Source organism: Ptychodera flava, chromosome 18, assembly GCF_041260155.1.
Source record: "Ptychodera flava strain L36383 chromosome 18, AS_Pfla_20210202, whole genome shotgun sequence".
NCBI classification, from domain to species: domain Eukaryota; kingdom Metazoa; phylum Hemichordata; class Enteropneusta; family Ptychoderidae; genus Ptychodera; species Ptychodera flava.
In genome coordinates, this window is record NC_091945.1 from 28,223,508 (window position 1) to 28,240,470 (window position 16,963).

The 16,963-nt window shown below is 39.0% G+C and overlaps 1 protein-coding gene across 1 annotated transcript in view; it reads right to left on the minus strand.

Annotated features, from left to right (window-relative positions):
• Positions 1 to 22: 22 nt before the first annotated feature.
• The window catches only part of LOC139117696 (atrial natriuretic peptide receptor 1-like), a 43,766-nt gene continuing 26,825 nt past the window's right edge, over positions 23 to 16,963 (minus strand). The window contains 14 exon segments of the mRNA XM_070680941.1: positions 23 to 4,891; positions 6,712 to 6,803; positions 7,197 to 7,295; positions 7,778 to 7,952; positions 9,733 to 9,801; positions 10,250 to 10,373; positions 11,426 to 11,572; positions 12,103 to 12,277; positions 13,391 to 13,543; positions 14,804 to 14,999; positions 15,384 to 15,455; positions 15,650 to 15,757; positions 16,700 to 16,744; positions 16,747 to 16,779. Coding sequence (XP_070537042.1) covers positions 4,799 to 4,891; positions 6,712 to 6,803; positions 7,197 to 7,295; positions 7,778 to 7,952; positions 9,733 to 9,801; positions 10,250 to 10,373; positions 11,426 to 11,572; positions 12,103 to 12,277; positions 13,391 to 13,543; positions 14,804 to 14,999; positions 15,384 to 15,455; positions 15,650 to 15,757; positions 16,700 to 16,744; positions 16,747 to 16,779 — 1,581 coding nt within the window. The 3' untranslated portion in view covers positions 23 to 4,798.

A 16,963-nucleotide genomic window follows, 5' to 3' on the forward strand; every position in this document is an offset into this window, starting at 1 on the left:
AAAGGCCGACAAAAGTCCGTTGAGTTCAGCGGTGCGTATCTAAATCTGGCTGTGAAGTAGTTTATTGAGGAATTTCTGCCAATTGGTGGTTATATCACCTAAATGTTCAGTTAAACTAAACACAGATGCCGTAAAGTATTTTTATCATGGCATAAAATAAAATTAAAATTTGCAAGAAATTTACTCAGTCTGGGACAAATTCGTTTCAGTATGTGAAAACATCCGTTTCGTTGAATGTCATGTGTACTTTACCGAGGTATGAACAGTGTGGATGTGGTAACACTTTGTTGATAGTGCATTCATTCTCAAGGTGAATCTGCTGGAGTCCTGTCGTTATAGAACACGTACCAGCATGCTCACTCCTGCGACAAAAGCTAAATTGTCCAAGTTCATACTCCGCTTGGCGCATCTTGAGTAATTAGTCAAATTTTAGAATTTTTAGGTTCACTCGATTTCGTAGAATTTAAAGCCTGCTCGACATCCAGCAGAGTTGATTTGACAACCCATAAATGTAACCATGACAACCAAACGTAAATGAATCTGGAGCTCAACAGCCAACGCAACTCACCGCCGCGACGGAATTGAAGCGAATCTGAATACTTGTTTTGTCCGGCGTGAAATAGGCCATGCCTTTAAACAAACAGAGAACAGGTGCATTATCGGGGTAATCTCGTTAAAATAAAAGCGCTATCTCTAGGGAAAGCCCAATAAAACAAAGGCGACAGTATTTGAAATAAGACGCGTGAATGCGCATTAGGGTCAGAGGTCACTGAATGTTTTAATGTCAGCTTTCAAAATGTTTCCATTGTATCAATAATCATATAAAAAGCACACACTAAATTTAAAACATGCTTTGACAACAACTGGGCGTACGTGTTAAGAAAGTAAACATTAAATGACACTGTACTTTTTGACCTTGAAACGAGTAAGGATTGCGCCATATTCATTGATAAATATACTCAAAGTTATGACGATGCAGTCTCAGGAAAACTCGAAAATGAGTTATTATAAAATCTTAGCTCTACGTGTTCTTGTGGACAGCGTAGAAGTTCAGAGGCTTACTCCGAAACAGACCGGCGCGTGACCAAAAATTCAATTTAGTTATTATACCCGGCTTTAATGTTACTTTGTCTGGCTTACTTTCAGTGATTACGGAATTTTCCTTTAACTTGATATAGCACAGCGCGGTGACTGTGTCAGCCAAGCCAGCCGTGGATAGCCAAGGCATGAACTAGTATAACAAATACGCCATGGTCGATTGATTTGACGATAACTGATTTTGAAATTGAATTTGTTCTTATAAAACCGATGATAGGACACACTGCTCTGAAGACACATTTTCTTACGCATGAGAGACTTATTTAGGGAGCGTTCAGTTTGAATGGCCGGGGTGGGCCGTCAAATGTTTCCTATGCATCCGTCAGTCAAAATCAGAGAATCCCCACTACCCATTGCACCAAAAATTGATGAAACCCCTTTTCAGATGACAAAATTCCATGCATCCGCCCCTATGGCTTGAGTAAAGTGCACACACAAACACCTCTTGAAGAAGGATAGAATCCAAAAATATGATTTTCAGATTTTTTCAAATGACCCCTTAAAGGTATGCAGTCACCTGTAATCTAAATATGCCCATATATGGTCCTTGATATTCAAAATGCCCATGTGAGGGCGAAGTTTTTAAAAAGCGGCCACCCGCTTAAAATCTGTACTTGGTTAGATCATAGACCCTCTAGAAAGGGTCTATGGTTAGATTTTCTCTTTCCATGTTAATCATGGCAAAATTGGAACAGGTGGCAGTATACCTTTCACAAACTCTCACTGCGGTAACGTTCAAATCTCTCCTTCTGACTTATTATAATTTTGAAATCCCCCTCAAAGCAGTGCTCGAAATTAACTTTTTTCCCTGGTAGTGCACTTGGGCTACAATTTTCTGAAGTTGGAAGCCCAGTGACAAAAGCTGGTAGGCCATGCATATTTAGTTAAGGGGTATCTTGTTTCGTTAACCGGACTAGAAAACGCTATTTTCCAAGATTCTGCCCATGAAGTGAATTTTCTAGTCATTTGATGTGAATATTGCACACCTTTAATATCTTAAGAAACATTTATAATGGTCGTTATACAAATTTTGATAGTCGTCATGACAACGACACGACCTTCTAAGCACTGAGACATACTGTAGCAGGGTTAAGAATAGACCATGGACTTTCTGCACGGACCAGGCATAATTACCGTGTTATTGTGATTGATACATTATGATGAAAATGCGATCATTACGAAAATACATTTTCATTGTCCATCATTTCCTGTGCCTATCATTCAAGTACGGCAGTTCAGATATAGAAACTTTGTTGCAAAGTTCCACTGCACGGTCGTCTCCGTTATTTGCATTACAAAGTAATAGTCTGGCCTTTCTATGTCTAGCTGAGTTTGAATGCGTTTAGCTGGTCCCAAAGTGACAGGCCGGACATGGTCATGCCAAGTACTGACTAAATTTCAGGTCCCAAGCTTTGGTAGTCCGTGTGGGCTACCATTTCATGAATTTTGGTAGCCCCAGAGAAAAGTTGGTAGTCAGTGGACGCGGGACTACCGCTAATTTCGAGCCCTGCTCAAAGGGAATGGACAGAAATTATAGGTGGTTCGAAATTTTTCTTTCACAAGCATTTTTTAAGGGTCATGAAATTCCATGCGTGGCTTTTGGGGAGGGTCACCATTTTAATCGCAACTATTAGAAGGCAAATTGTGGCTGATATGGTGTTTCGTAATAAAATATCAAATCATAATGCATGGAAGTGTATTGGGCAAACTATTAACATTTTCCCATAAAAAACAATCTATATCTGTACATTTATACATGTTAAGTGATTCATGTAAATGTACTTGGCCTGCAGAGGCACGTATAACGTGCGTGGGTGTACGAAAATTTGATATTTGGATTTAATTGATAATGTTGATTCACTATGCATTGTAGTCTATGAGGAAACAACGGATTTTTTTTCAATACAAAACTTGCTAAATCTGTAAATTTATAGACGTTTGATAATTCATTTTAAGTATTTGATTACACCAGGGTGGTTTATGGTGTATTCGTGTTCACTTGATTTGGAATTTATGTTTCAGCTTCACTATACATAGGAGTCTATGAGAAAACAATGAATATTTTTACAATACTAAACTTTTAAATCTGTGCTTTTATAGATGTTTAAAAATTGATACAGATGTAGTTGATTCAAATAGAGTGTGTGAAAGTTCAGATGTGGACAACAATTATATGATCTTGGAATTCACTTAAAAGTATTATTTCACTTTTCATGGTAGTCTACAGGTAACAATTTAATACTTTCCCTGACAAAACTTGCTATATCTCTAATATGTAGGCAATAGGAATTGTTCATCGCCCTCAGTAAGCTCGATTTACAATAAGACAAGCCTTAGAGTTGCCAAGGTAAGATGTTCATGTGACAGATAATTATAGTTTTATTCAGATTTACAGTTAAATGACTTCAAATAATGAAATCATGCAGCGAATCATTTTATTTCGCAGAAATTATTTTTGAACATTGAAACTTCTTTTTAATTAGGCAAATACTCATGAAAATTAAGTGGCCCCCTGTGCTGTTTGAAAAATAAATGACCCCCTTTGCAGTTTTTAAATTTAAGGTTACCCCCGATTTTGCCGGCCAATCCCGGCCACAATAACTGAACGCTCCCTTACTGCCTCTTTCCCAGTGATCGTAAGGTAAGGGTATCTTCAAAACTTCTGTTAAAAGGCCCGTTAGCTTTTTTGATGATTCGTTTTCAAAATTTACGTACATTATGTCCATTGCAAGTATTTTGATTGTCAATACTGTGTCTGCATGGGTATGATTTCATTGTTATCAAGTTGTTTACATGTTAATTTCAGTCCGGACCAGACTTCACTCATCAATGACAAAGCAGTCAGCTCCATATGAACAAGTTGAGTTAACGCTCAACATGCTTTCGGAAGTAGAACGAGACTGTGTTTGACATGAAGGGAAAAAAAAGTTTTAGAAAATTTTATAGAATTCACTTAACAACGATAAAGCAGTCAGCTGCGCATGTACAAGCTAAGTAGACACGGTCATGACAACATTGTTAACCTAAACACGCTTTGGGGAGTAGAACAGGAAACTATGGTCGACATAAAGTTACAAATAGTGAAAAATGTCTTCTAAAGTTGCAGCTATTGGGCTCTTTAATTCCAATTCTCATTAATATTTAAAATCTAGGTGATTCACTGTATCGCATTTCGAACCTCCATCAAAGCAAATTAAACTTTCAGTACGGAACATCTGATTCAATCATTTCGACTCGACTGTCAAACAAGTCCAGATATCCAAATTCAGTGTACGAAAAACCAATCCGTTCCAGTGCGGTGATAGTTCAACCGAGCAATCGATTATTTATTAATCATTCGATCGACGGATGTATCGACTGATATCGTCGATGTGATCTTCTTCATCAGAAAATATTCCATGACCTCATTTTGAATGCTGTCTACTTTGGATGTGAACTTATATTACATTTGCAGCAAAGAGGTATGGCGAAAAGAGTCTTTTTACTGAGTTTTGTCAGTGAAAAATACAACATTTTGTACAAAATCCACAAATGTTGGTAATGAAGAGTTGTGAACCATTGCAATAACATGTGGACGTGGACACATTCACTCCTCGGGAACGAAACATTATTGTCACTGGTCCCATCCGTAAGGTCGTCGATTCATCGGTATACGGTGTCTGACAACGTCTTTTTCCCAGCGAGGGTTGAGGCATCGCTTTCACTTGCTGAGGTTGTTTAAGATGACAATATTTTGCTGTTTCTCCTCCGGGTGGTAGTTGATTAACCAAAAGGTCGTGACAAAGCCTTTGCCCTGTCAAACAAAAACGGCATTATATCAATATTTAGCACTGGAGTTTTGAATTCCAAGGAGGTTCCATACATCGATTGGTTTTTTTAGTTTACTCTCAGTATATCAAATATTACAGAGTTTAGTTTAGTTTCCTTTGTTTTTCATGATAGGAATCCAGCGATGAATATAAAACAGACAGATCACATTGGCACCACAACATCGTTTTTATTTGTACGCTCTAACTACTAAGCAGTAGCATAAATCAAATAAACTAAACGCAATATTTGACTTGACGTATATAGGAAATGTATTTCTTTTTCTACTGCTTGAAAGTACCTTTACAGAGCGAAAGCAGACCATTTCAGCCAAAAACATAACACTGTGTGTCATATACGGACTATTCGATTTCATTTTTTTAGAATCTGTGATCTTTGATTTATGTGTTCAAGGTTGAATGCGCCCCGGGGACAGATATTCGGAGTCTCCAATGCTTACATTCCAAATATGCTTTTGGTCTAACATGTGGGAACTCATTTGAAAGCTCATAAAGTAAATAAAATGTGCACCGGCTTATTTTCGTTAAAATCTAACATTTCCCTCAAAGAGTTAACGCAGAGGTGGCGTTGTGACGTCATGATTTAATGTTTCCTCGAGCAAAATTCGGGCAAGATTTTTATTCTTTCAATTTCGAACCGCGAACTATACACCTTGCTACATCGCCAGTTACTTGGATCGTGTTTCATTTCGCGGCGCAGGTGTACGATGTTATCGCTCTACCAGAGTCGAATTTCTTTACAATCCGTTTTAACAGATACGTGTTTCCAAGCCTTGCCTTTTCCCAGGTTGCGAATTATTGCACATTTTAAAGCGATAAAACGTATTTCTGTCATTTTAACCTGACGGTTTTCTTGGAACACCTGTGAAAATTGTCTAAACAAAGAAATAAGATATGCTTTCCATGTTGCAATTTTGATAATGCCTCAGATCAAAGGAAAGTACATCTACAAGACTCCCAACCGGCTGCTCATGTGCCATACTTCCGAGATGGATAGCCAACGAAATCATCAATTTAAAATGACACTGTCCTAATTCGTGTTGGCTCAAAGTTTAATGGAACAACATTTACGGGAAAAACCATCCTTCATGACAATACGTTCATTACATTTTGTTTATCACAACTTTTATATTCTGTATCTTTAACAAGTCTTGAAGTATGCTTTTTCGATAGTATATATAAAGTCAAATATTTTTTGTCATTCACCAAAGACTGATATGCAAATGAACCATGGGATCCTCTAACAAACAACAAACTTCTGCCTAAAGTGCAGCTAGTTTGTAGCTAGGTTCAGTTTGCCGTTTTCTCATGCTAATGCTCATGTATTGGTTATACTTAAATTAATATACAACACGCCTCGAAAAAGGACATTTTAAACTTTTGACAAAAATATCCTTAACGAAACTTTAACGTTATCTAACACTTTCTTGGTGGTCAATAATAAAAGTCGGGCAGTCAACGTGCAAAGTTCTAAATTCCAGGAAAATATTGCCCAAGTTACCGATATTTAAATCAACATGGTCCGTATACCCAGTCTAAGTACTATACACTGTACATAGTAAAATTTCGAGTTTCAAAAACGCATAACGGTGAAATTCATTCCTCCATGAGCATCGAAACGAGTCTACAAAAGCAGATGACTAGAAAAGCAATGTAAGTATTTGACTGTCCGATAAGTTGACTCCCCCTCCCCCTCTAGCATATATTCTACAGTAAGCCGGTGCGTAGTTTTGACCAACATAAAAAGCGACCTTTATTTATCTCTTTAATTGAGTGGACTGCATACCTTGAGTTCAACTTGGCCACGAAGTTCTACTTGAAAACCGCCAAAGTTTTTAAGGATATTCGCTGTCGACACGCTTATGTGGATCATTAATGCTGAAATGATAAGGAAACTCCGTCATGAACTTAATACTAAGGCTTGGCAACTTGAAGCAAAATTCTTATACGACCAGCTCACTCGAATACTTTCCAACCCTTGCTATAATTCCATCTGTCTCGTAAAATATTAGATATATCCCGCCCTTTGCACGGGGAGAAGTCAGTAGAGTGAAATTTTCAGCGATCGATGCTGTTCAAATATTGAAATAGTTTGAAATAGCTAAATCACATTCAAGCTCAGTCACATCGGAAGTATCAGCCGCTTGAAGGATAACCAAAAGAGAAACATGTGTACAAGATCTAATTAAAACAGGGTGGTGTATTTTGATAAAACTGGAACACTATTTTTCGATGTGTAAAGGCTCGCGAGGTATCTGTTGGTGCACTTACGTTGACCAGTGGACTCCATACGGGATGCCGTGTTTACTGCATCTCCGAATAAACAGTATCTTGGCATTTTCAATCCAACCACGCCTGCGCAGACTGGGCCTACCAAGGACAAAAATAAAATGCAATAAGTGTTTAGAAGGCATGTACCAGTAAGACAGAGTGCAGTGCTAGGGTACAAAAACAAGTTGGTTGGACATTTTCGCTGTTATCAAAAGAGTGTAGCGACATATATAAGTTTTGGTGTTGTTTATTTGCAGTCTACAAGAGATGTGAACTGACTAAAAAAATGGATTGTTGTTTCTGCAAAACATGAAAAATCTTTAACCTATACACCTTTCATCGATTTATTGTCTCGGTGACTGCATTCCATATGCGGTCTAAGTGATTGATTAATGGACTGTCGCGATGCTTTACATGGCGGCAGCTTGTACTCAATATCGGACTTGCATCACTACAGACCGCCGACACAAACTTCACCCCTCTATGCACCAGATCCTTTTGACAACACAACTGAATTTTCAGGTTACGTGTACCACGAACAAATTTCGAAATAATTGCATGCAACATTCTTTAAATCTCACCGGAATGGATGCCGATTCGAAGTTTCAATTGTTCGCCGGGTCTGTGACGGATTTTGAACGTTCGGACACACTCAAACAATGCCAGGGCCATCTTGGCGATTTCACTGGCGTGGTTGTCCCCGTTGCGAACCGGGAGGCCCGATGCCACCATGTAGGCGTCACCTATGGTTTCCACCTGCACAAAGAACACAGAAATGCTGTAGTTTGGCCAGCGTACAGTGATTTAGAAGACACTGAGCACAGAAAAGTGTTAGATTTATGGTAAAACTGGACGAACACTTCGTTTTGCGGCGCACAAATGTGTAATTCATAAAAGAGAAACACACATCTGAAAGTCGCATGAGAGTCTGCAAGGGTTTCAACGGCTTATCTTGTAAATTTAGGAGGGCGTGTGAGGGTCAAACTTTTTATTTGGATATGGTTATGAATTGCCTACTGAATTTCAACTTGTGTTTGTGTTTGGTAATTGAACTCAAATCTATACAAAGAGCATCTGTTGCTTGTGGGCGTGGCAACCAATCAGCGTCGGGCTGTATGTATGACATCACCGAGTGGAGACAATTAATTGGTTCACATCGAGAAAAAGCCACGGCAATAGAAGGCTCGATATGCGGGCTCAGAGCCGATAGTGCCATAAATGAATGCCTTAATTTCCATTATTCTCAAAACGGTTGTCTTTCTCAGTGTTACGACGTCACCATCGCATTATATCAGTATGTTGTCCTGAAACCTGTCCCCTGTGTGAACCTACTTTTGTCTTTGCCAGCCATTACTTCAACTGTGACCCTTTATATACATTCGATGAATGGAAAACGATTCGATAGCACCAAAACATTTTAAAGTCATCGGTTTCATAAATATTGTCATCACATACAAGATATGTTAGTATCATGGAGTGAGAAATGGAGCATGCTTTTCAATGCTGAAAATGCAAGCTCCTTACCATTAGTAGAAAACGCAACCCCATTACCTATACTTATTCAATGCGTGGTGTTTCCCTAGAAAAAGTTGACAGCATCCGTGATCTTGGAGTCGAAGTTTCTTCAATATGTCTTGGGATAAGCATATCAATATATCTGTTACAAAAGCAAACCGCATGCTGGGACTGATTAAACGTACATGATGGCCACACCGTATTTATCCCTTGTCCGTAGTATTCTTGATTATTCATCCCAGTCATGGGCTGTCACGACTAAGCAATCAATGCTTCATCTTGAAGGTGTCCAAAGGAGAGCCAAAAAAATACATTCTTGGATATCCCCAGGAGATGGATTACAAAGAGCGTATGATTAAATTGAATTTGCTCCCATTGAGCTACAGGAGAGAATTAAATGACTGTGTCTTTTTAGCTAAATGTTTTACTGGTATGTATGACTTAAATTTAAGCCAGTTTGTCACATTTAAATCTCCTGATGACACTTCCATGAAGATGCCATTTTTTAAAACTGAATGTTTTCGTTACTCGTTTTTTAACAGAGCTTTTTACTCGAGTAGTGTTATGCCCTTTCATGGCAAATCTTCAACAAGTGTTAGGTCATACAAGTCTATTTTATTAAAACATTACACGGGTTTGTTAAACAATAATTTTTATCCTGATAACACTTGTACTTGGGTGGGAAAGTGCCACTGTAAAAATTGCCGTCTCTGTTAATTTCTCTGTTTTGTTTTGTTTTGTTCTGTTTTGAAATTTCTTGTATTTTTTTATGACTGTTTTATTCTGCGTTTGTCTTTTCTGTTTTTAATTTTGTATGTGTAACTTGTTACATGTGTGTTTTTGTGGAGGGTTGCTTTTGTATAGGTGTTAGTCACCTGTGCGACTCATCCTGACTTTATGTCAAAGCTGAATAAATAAATAAATAAATAATACATACAAGATATGTTTTGATAATGAAAATTATTAATCGAAAGTAATTTAATACTAATGTTTTGCCATATACAGAATATTGAAAACCTACCTTGTACACGTCATAATTATCTATTATGGCGTCAAAACTGGTGTAGAGGTCATTTAAAAGGTCGACAACCTAGACAAAAATGCAGAAAAGCGTGATCAAGACTGGCAATTATGCATGAAATTGAGTCATTTTTTATTTCAATTTGTGCTTCGGGATGTAATTTAACCTCCTTCGGTCTTTGCTATGAACACCAAAGTTGCACAGATTTCTGTCACAATTTAACTGCTGGAATATTGTAATGGATTCTTCATCATGTACACAATGACTTGCGTGCTTTATTCGATGGAGATCGATGTAAATGTGATAAAGCTTCCTGCGAAAACTACTCTGAAATAGATATCTTTCAAATGTCATCGTATGCAAATACAGGTTTATAATTCTGTTGGAAACAATCATATCCATAACAACAACATTTCATCGGCTAGGCAGGTTGAAATGTTTGTGTCGTAAATTGTGTCCGGATTGTGGGACCGGACCTTGATAGGACAACCATATAAAGGATGGCTATATTCTGTACCTGCATCGGCGTACTACTCGCTGACAGTGACGTAAAACCAACGATATCGCTGAAGTAAATGGTCACACTATCGAACGACTCGGCCTTTACTTCTTTTCCCTGTTTAAGTTGCTCGGAGACTGACCTGGAATATAAAATATTTTCTTCATTTTTTATTGAAATACACAGATTCCTAAATTACATTCTCAGGCTATATTTTATAACTTCGTACTTTAAGCTTTGGACGTGCCTTGCTATCTAGCCGGCATATAGCGTGAGAGCCTGAGGCGCACGCGCAGACTGCATCTGCAATATTGCTCGCAGTCCCAGAGAGAACACCTTTCATAATTATTGCGAAAGCCATTTCAGTCACGATTAATGGGATTACAGCGGAGATAGCAACCGCCTGTGTCAGACTTTCATTTCCTCGCGTAACATCACCTCAAGCAAATTAGATCTCATTGCGAACATGAAGGCACTGTCGCCAGGGAAACGATGTCTGTATATCGCTTATCATCCTTCATAACATCCGAGAATTGCAAGCTCATTTCATCGAAGGAATACTTGTCGCAAAAACAATCGTTTCAGCAAGTCGTTATCATGATTAAATTGTTATTTGTTATAGGTACATTCCTTGTTTTTCATTTCTTTGCCATCTGCATGTTGGTTGTTTCGAATTGTCAAGTTATTATACACCACTGATTTTGGCGGATACTTCGATTTCATTATGATCCCTTTTGATGTTGATGGGACAATCGCACGTGAGCAATGCAACTGTTTGTCTCAACCATAACTAACTGCATTTAGGCATGTCATTTGTTTATTTTCGTGATGTAGCCAACAATTTTCTCAGTTCATTGTATTGTTATGCCATTTTTTTTATTTTGGCTGTTTTTCTTCTATAATCTTTCTTGTACTATCGCACGTTTACATATGATAGAAATAGATAAATGAAAGACAGGACGGAAGGAAGGACGAACGGACGGAAGGATGGACAGACTGAGATAGAAAGAAAGATAGATAGATAGATAGATAGATAGATAGATAGATAGATAGATAGATAGATCTTAGATAGATAGATAGATAGATAGATAGATAGATAGATAGATAGATAGATAGATAGATAGATAGATAGATAGATAGATAGATAGATAGATAGATAGATAGATAGATAGATAGATAGATAGATAATCCCACCTTGGCAGAAGCCTGTCGAGTAGATCTTCTGCCCGCCGTTTTTCTTCAAGATATTTGGCGGTTCTTTCTTCTACCAAGCCTTCCAGATTGTTGGCATATTGTTCCATTCTTGTCAATAAGTTATCGAGAATGTTGTCACCTTTCTTTCTGTAAACAGAGTAAACCGTCTACGTTTGTGATGCGTAAATGGGAGAAGTGAAGGAACTGACCGATGTTCGGTAGATTTTCGGACACATCACACGTAATGTCTACTCTCCATCGCCAGAGGACTTATCAAAAGACTAAAATGTCAGGACGATTTTTGTCTCAATCGGGGCTTCTTCAGTTCTGAAGATGCACTGTGGTTGAATAATATGAATTAAAATAATGTCATTGACAGAACATACTTTCACTTGAGCGTTGCAATTACTTTCTTGATCGTGCGTTATTTTCAAATCGACAATTGCTTATCGATCGAACTATTCGATTATTCGTTTGGACGAGTGCAGAAACTACTGGATTTCTAAGTTGACTGACTGATCGATTTGTCGCGATGTGGCTGATCTAAATTCGTTTGCAATATCTAAAACTAATTCAATCACCAGTTGCTAGATATAAACGTGTTGATATAATACGCTTAACAAGCGTAGTGTGGAATGCAAAAAAAAAAACCAAAATAAAAACAAAAACAATCTTACGTGGCAGGGTTTAACTTCCTGACAATCGCCTTGATATGGGAGACATCCGGGCGATCACTTGGGTCCTCTGCCCAGCAGCGCGACATCAGCTGTTCAAGCTCTTTAGGACACTCGTCTATGTCAACTACTGGACGATATGAAGGGTTTCTTACGGCTCTGACGCTATCTATGATATCTGGTGGGATAAGATAGTGCACACAGCGATTGAAGATAATGACAGTCAGGCGTACTGCGTAATATCAGAAACACATGTACACCGGGTTTGCAATTTGCGGACACTAATCTATTATCGTTCAAGCACCTGAACAGTGTTCACTTTCACTCAGGTATATTTGCGCTTATTTGTGTACGTTAACGAGAGCTTGGCACTTTACTCTGGCACCGGTAAATCAAATTAGAATTGACAGTGAGACTTCTGTAGCACCCAGTTAACATAGTTCCCTGGCTTAGTAAACGTACTACATTTCTCTTCAGAATAATTTACAAATGTAATGACGTTGTGTCGAGGTTTTGTCTCTTTAATTTCCCATTGCATATCAATCCGTTACGTGTATATGTCTTGTCAGCTATGTGGTATGTATGGTCTCGCTCTCTCTCTCTCTCTCTCTCTCCTCTCTCTCTCTCTCTCTCTCTCTCTCTCTCTCTCTCTCTCTCTCTCTCTCTCTCTCTCTCTCTCTCATATATATACACATATAAACACACACAATCAGCTTACCACCCTCAGAGCGGTGCTCGCACAGATAAACCACGACAGTGTCAAAAATGACGATACTTGCACTCTCAACAAATGCGCTTCGGGGACGGATAGTCGGATATTCAAACTTTAACTGTATTTTGGGGCCTACTACTTGTGGAAGCGGTAGTTTTGAAGCTCTTGCAGTAAATGCGATTTTTCACTAGCTTACTTTTTGTGAAAATCGAAAGTTTTCCCCATGGATTTAACACAGGGATAGCGGCCATTTTGAATTTCAAGTGTCTGTAACCGTTACGTAATGAATATTGGGCACTTCGTTTCTTATGAATCAAACAGTGACTTCTTGTTTTTATCCTTAATTTCGAAAGGAACTGGATTAAAATTTCATGTAGGAAAGTTTGTGCAATTTCGATTTCGAGGCGCGAACAATCTCTTTTCTTTATTTGTAACAAATTCATGTATTTCTAATAAAAAGTGAGTTTTCTGTTATTGTTGATTTTTGGTTTTGAGAGTTAATTTGTTTGTTTCGTAGTTTTGTTTCGACAGTTTCGACGGCCAATGTTGTACACTAACTTCAGTTTTTACAGGACGTACCTCTGGGAGATACAAGTGTGTCATCCACATAGAAGGGACCACTTCGCAGGGCTATCTCGTGCATGATAATCGCTAAGGCATAGATGTCCGCCTTTTGAGTGCCGCTTGAGGGCGCCGTGCCACGTATGATCTCCGGTGCCATCCACAACATATCTGAAATGAAAATCGCTTGTCAAGGCGGACAGCTTGGAAAGTGCAATTACTACTGTTCGGGGACAAAAACAGTTAAGATTTGATATGCAATGACGCCAATTCATTATTTGTCTTATTAAGCTCATTAAGTTAACACGTCATACAGATTATAACTCAACGTAAAAGATGAGATCCGTGACTTCTGATGAGCTTAAAGGTGCCAATCCCAATGGTCTATCATCGATTAGACATTAATCTTACATTTTCAAGTGTAACCGCAGGCGATAATAACTTCAGGGTCTGTTCATTTTCGCCCTTCTAGAAAAAGATCCTCTCGCTCATGTTTGCTAACCAGGCAATTTGTTACTTAACATCGCTCGGTGACTGAGATTATTACAAAAAATGGTCCGAGCGTCACTTGTCCGATGGTGCGTATCACCTCTGATCCCTTGCTTCGCGCCAGGAATGGTGATTTATGGAGGGCGCTTTGTAAAAATAGCTGTGATGCACAACAGTCGCACCTGCGCGAAATCGATGCCTGGTAGACGCCAACGGACGGCGATTGCATCTTTGCTTGCAAAATGGCAGTGATAAATAGCATGGTGATGGTCGACTGCTTTGCAAAAAAAAGCGTGAAGATTGTGTCAGATGCGATCTTTCTCACTTGGATCTCAAAGCCAGGACACCCATCCGGACCCTTAAATCACCACGTGTATAAATGACAACGCGGGTAACACCTGACTTAAAATTGCATCGACGTGCAAGTACATGTCCTAAACTTCAACATAAAAGATAAGTAAGACTGCCATGATTGTTATTGCCACGGAAAGAACTTAAGCTATCACAGCAACTACAATGTGACCGTCTCTTTTTATATATCCTCGATTACTTGCAAAAGACTAGCCAAGATGCTTCATCATGTCCAACAAAACACCGGAATGAGCAAAGTCCACTTGACCCATGCGATGCATGCCTGATTTTGTACAAGATCCAAAGTAACAAAAAATTCTATCTAAAAATGAGACGTTTCGTCACAAGCAATTATTTAACAAATTCATTCTTCCCTTCCTATGCGATGGGGAACAAGCTGAACACGGGAATGATTTTTCTTTCTAATCTAGTTAATTAAGTGACCAAAAGTTGAGAGAGAGTTAGCCATTGCGATTCCGATTCGACTTGGCGCATCTCCAAATTTTGGATTGTTCGGTAAATGCAATGCAGCTTTGAGTGGATGCGATAATTTGAAAATTCTCACTCCACACGTGAGAAAATGAGACTCACTCTGGTAAACAAGCTCCTCGGCCTCCATGTTATCGAACAAGGCGTCTCTGCTATCAGACGTAGACGGGAGACGGGATCGAAGTTCGTTCAATCCGAAGTCGGTGAGCTTCAAGACGAACCGGCTGTCAACCACGCAGTTCGAAGATTTCAGGTTACCGTGGCAACGGAGGAAACAGTTCTGGAGATATTCTAAACCCTGTGAGGAAGAGCTGAATTCTCAATACATACCATGTACTCGCCAGAGTGGGAGAAAGTTCAAGGAGAAAACCATTAAAAATTTCACATAGTGTCTTTCAATAACAAATTTAAAGAAAATGGTACAAATAGTGTAGCAGATGGACGTTGTTACATGCAAGTATGAGAAACTAACGTTTACTTTCCCTTATGCACACATCCATCTTTTCAAACAATTTAAATTTAAGATCATTCGTTTTCACAACTCTTTCTTTTTCGGATAAAAAGCTTTCTTGCTGCAGAAAGTGAATTACTACTGAAATGAATATTTCACTTATTTCTGGATGTGAAAATGGCGGCATCACTTGATTGATGGGGAGGTAGGGAGCCACTGAAAAGTCCTTACCTTGCATACGTCCAGCATGAGAGAATATCTGAACATCCAATCCAGCTTAATGGCGTCATTTTCCAATATGTCCTGCAAGGAAATTATTATACGAGAAATAATAAAATATCCGATAATATGTTATTAAGAGTATGACACTGAACGTTGACTCGGAGAAAGCCCGTGTTGAGATCTAAGCATAGGTTTGATAAGTCAGAGAAAAAAGAAAACGCTATCGTTTTAACCGCTAGTCTTCAATAATTGATAAGATCATTCGATATACTCACCTGCAGACTCCCTTTCTGGCAGTACTCGGTGATGAGACAGTTTCTATCGGCATCATCAAAGCAGGCCCCGATAAACCTTGTCACGTTGGCGTGACTGAGGTCCCTCATCTGGAGGAAATATGACAAAAGTCAGAAAAAGCGACAGGTGTCGGAATTTTGCATGCATGCCTGGCACGCTCATCAATTCGAAGTCAACGCTCAAGGCAGGAGCGGCAATTAGTGACAACGGCACACAATAGTCGAGCCAAGGCAAGTCGGATCGCTCACTTTCGAAGGTAAAAGGCGCCTCGGGGACAGATATTCTGACTCTCAACCTTGCATGAGCAGGCTTTTTCGTTCACCACTTGTGAGGGCTCATTTTGAAACTCTTGGAGTAACTTAAGTTCCCTCCAGCATCAATCAATCTAAACTAACCTAAAGCAGAAAAAATACACTGCTTCAAGGTACATGCGTGGCCCCCTTTCATTGTTTATGTAATTTTAATTGTAATTCCAGTTTCAACAATTTCCTAACGGAGCATCCGCGGTAAATATGATGGAACTTTGGATGAACTATTATGGACTGCCTGAAGACATCGTTTATGAGACATTACCAAATAGAATAATTTTCTACACAAGTTGACAGCAGAGAGCACGTTTCGTTCTTTTCGTCTTTGTTTCAGTCGGATTGGTAAGCGCAGAAATACATGTACTCAAAATATACACACGGAACTACTTTTCCCTGTTTGCTACATTAGTCAAAGTGCCGCCATATTTGCTAATGCCTAAATACCAGCAATCCCGAAGCAACTTGACGACATGGGAACAAAGTATCAACATTATGCAATTATGAAATCCACTCGCTTGAATGAGAATGTGAAAACACATGAGGATATATGTACAAGGGGAAAAGACAATTAGAATAGCGTTGTTAAAGAGCAAGTAGTGACCGGATCACCTACAGCTGTCTGTAGTACACTCACAGTATTCCTGTAAGATCACATTCTGAGTGCGTCGACGTAATTGCGTACGGCCTGTAGGGAGTTTTTATCTCTTATTTAACTAACCTCACCTGTTTCAGTTCAAGAAGTAGCCTGGGTGTCAATGCGATGCGTTTGCCGGTTTCAAAAACTTGATCGCGTACACATTTCCCTGTTCGATGAAGGTGAACGAAGAAACATCAGAGATTTCAATCAGTAATCACAAGATGTTATCGCCATCCATATCTACCGCATGTGTAATTTCGCAAAAAGCGCTATTTACCCATCGCAGCGACGCGAAAGCAAAAAAAACGAGCTCTCGAGATGTTCTCTCCACTTAACCTATGCGAGCCAAG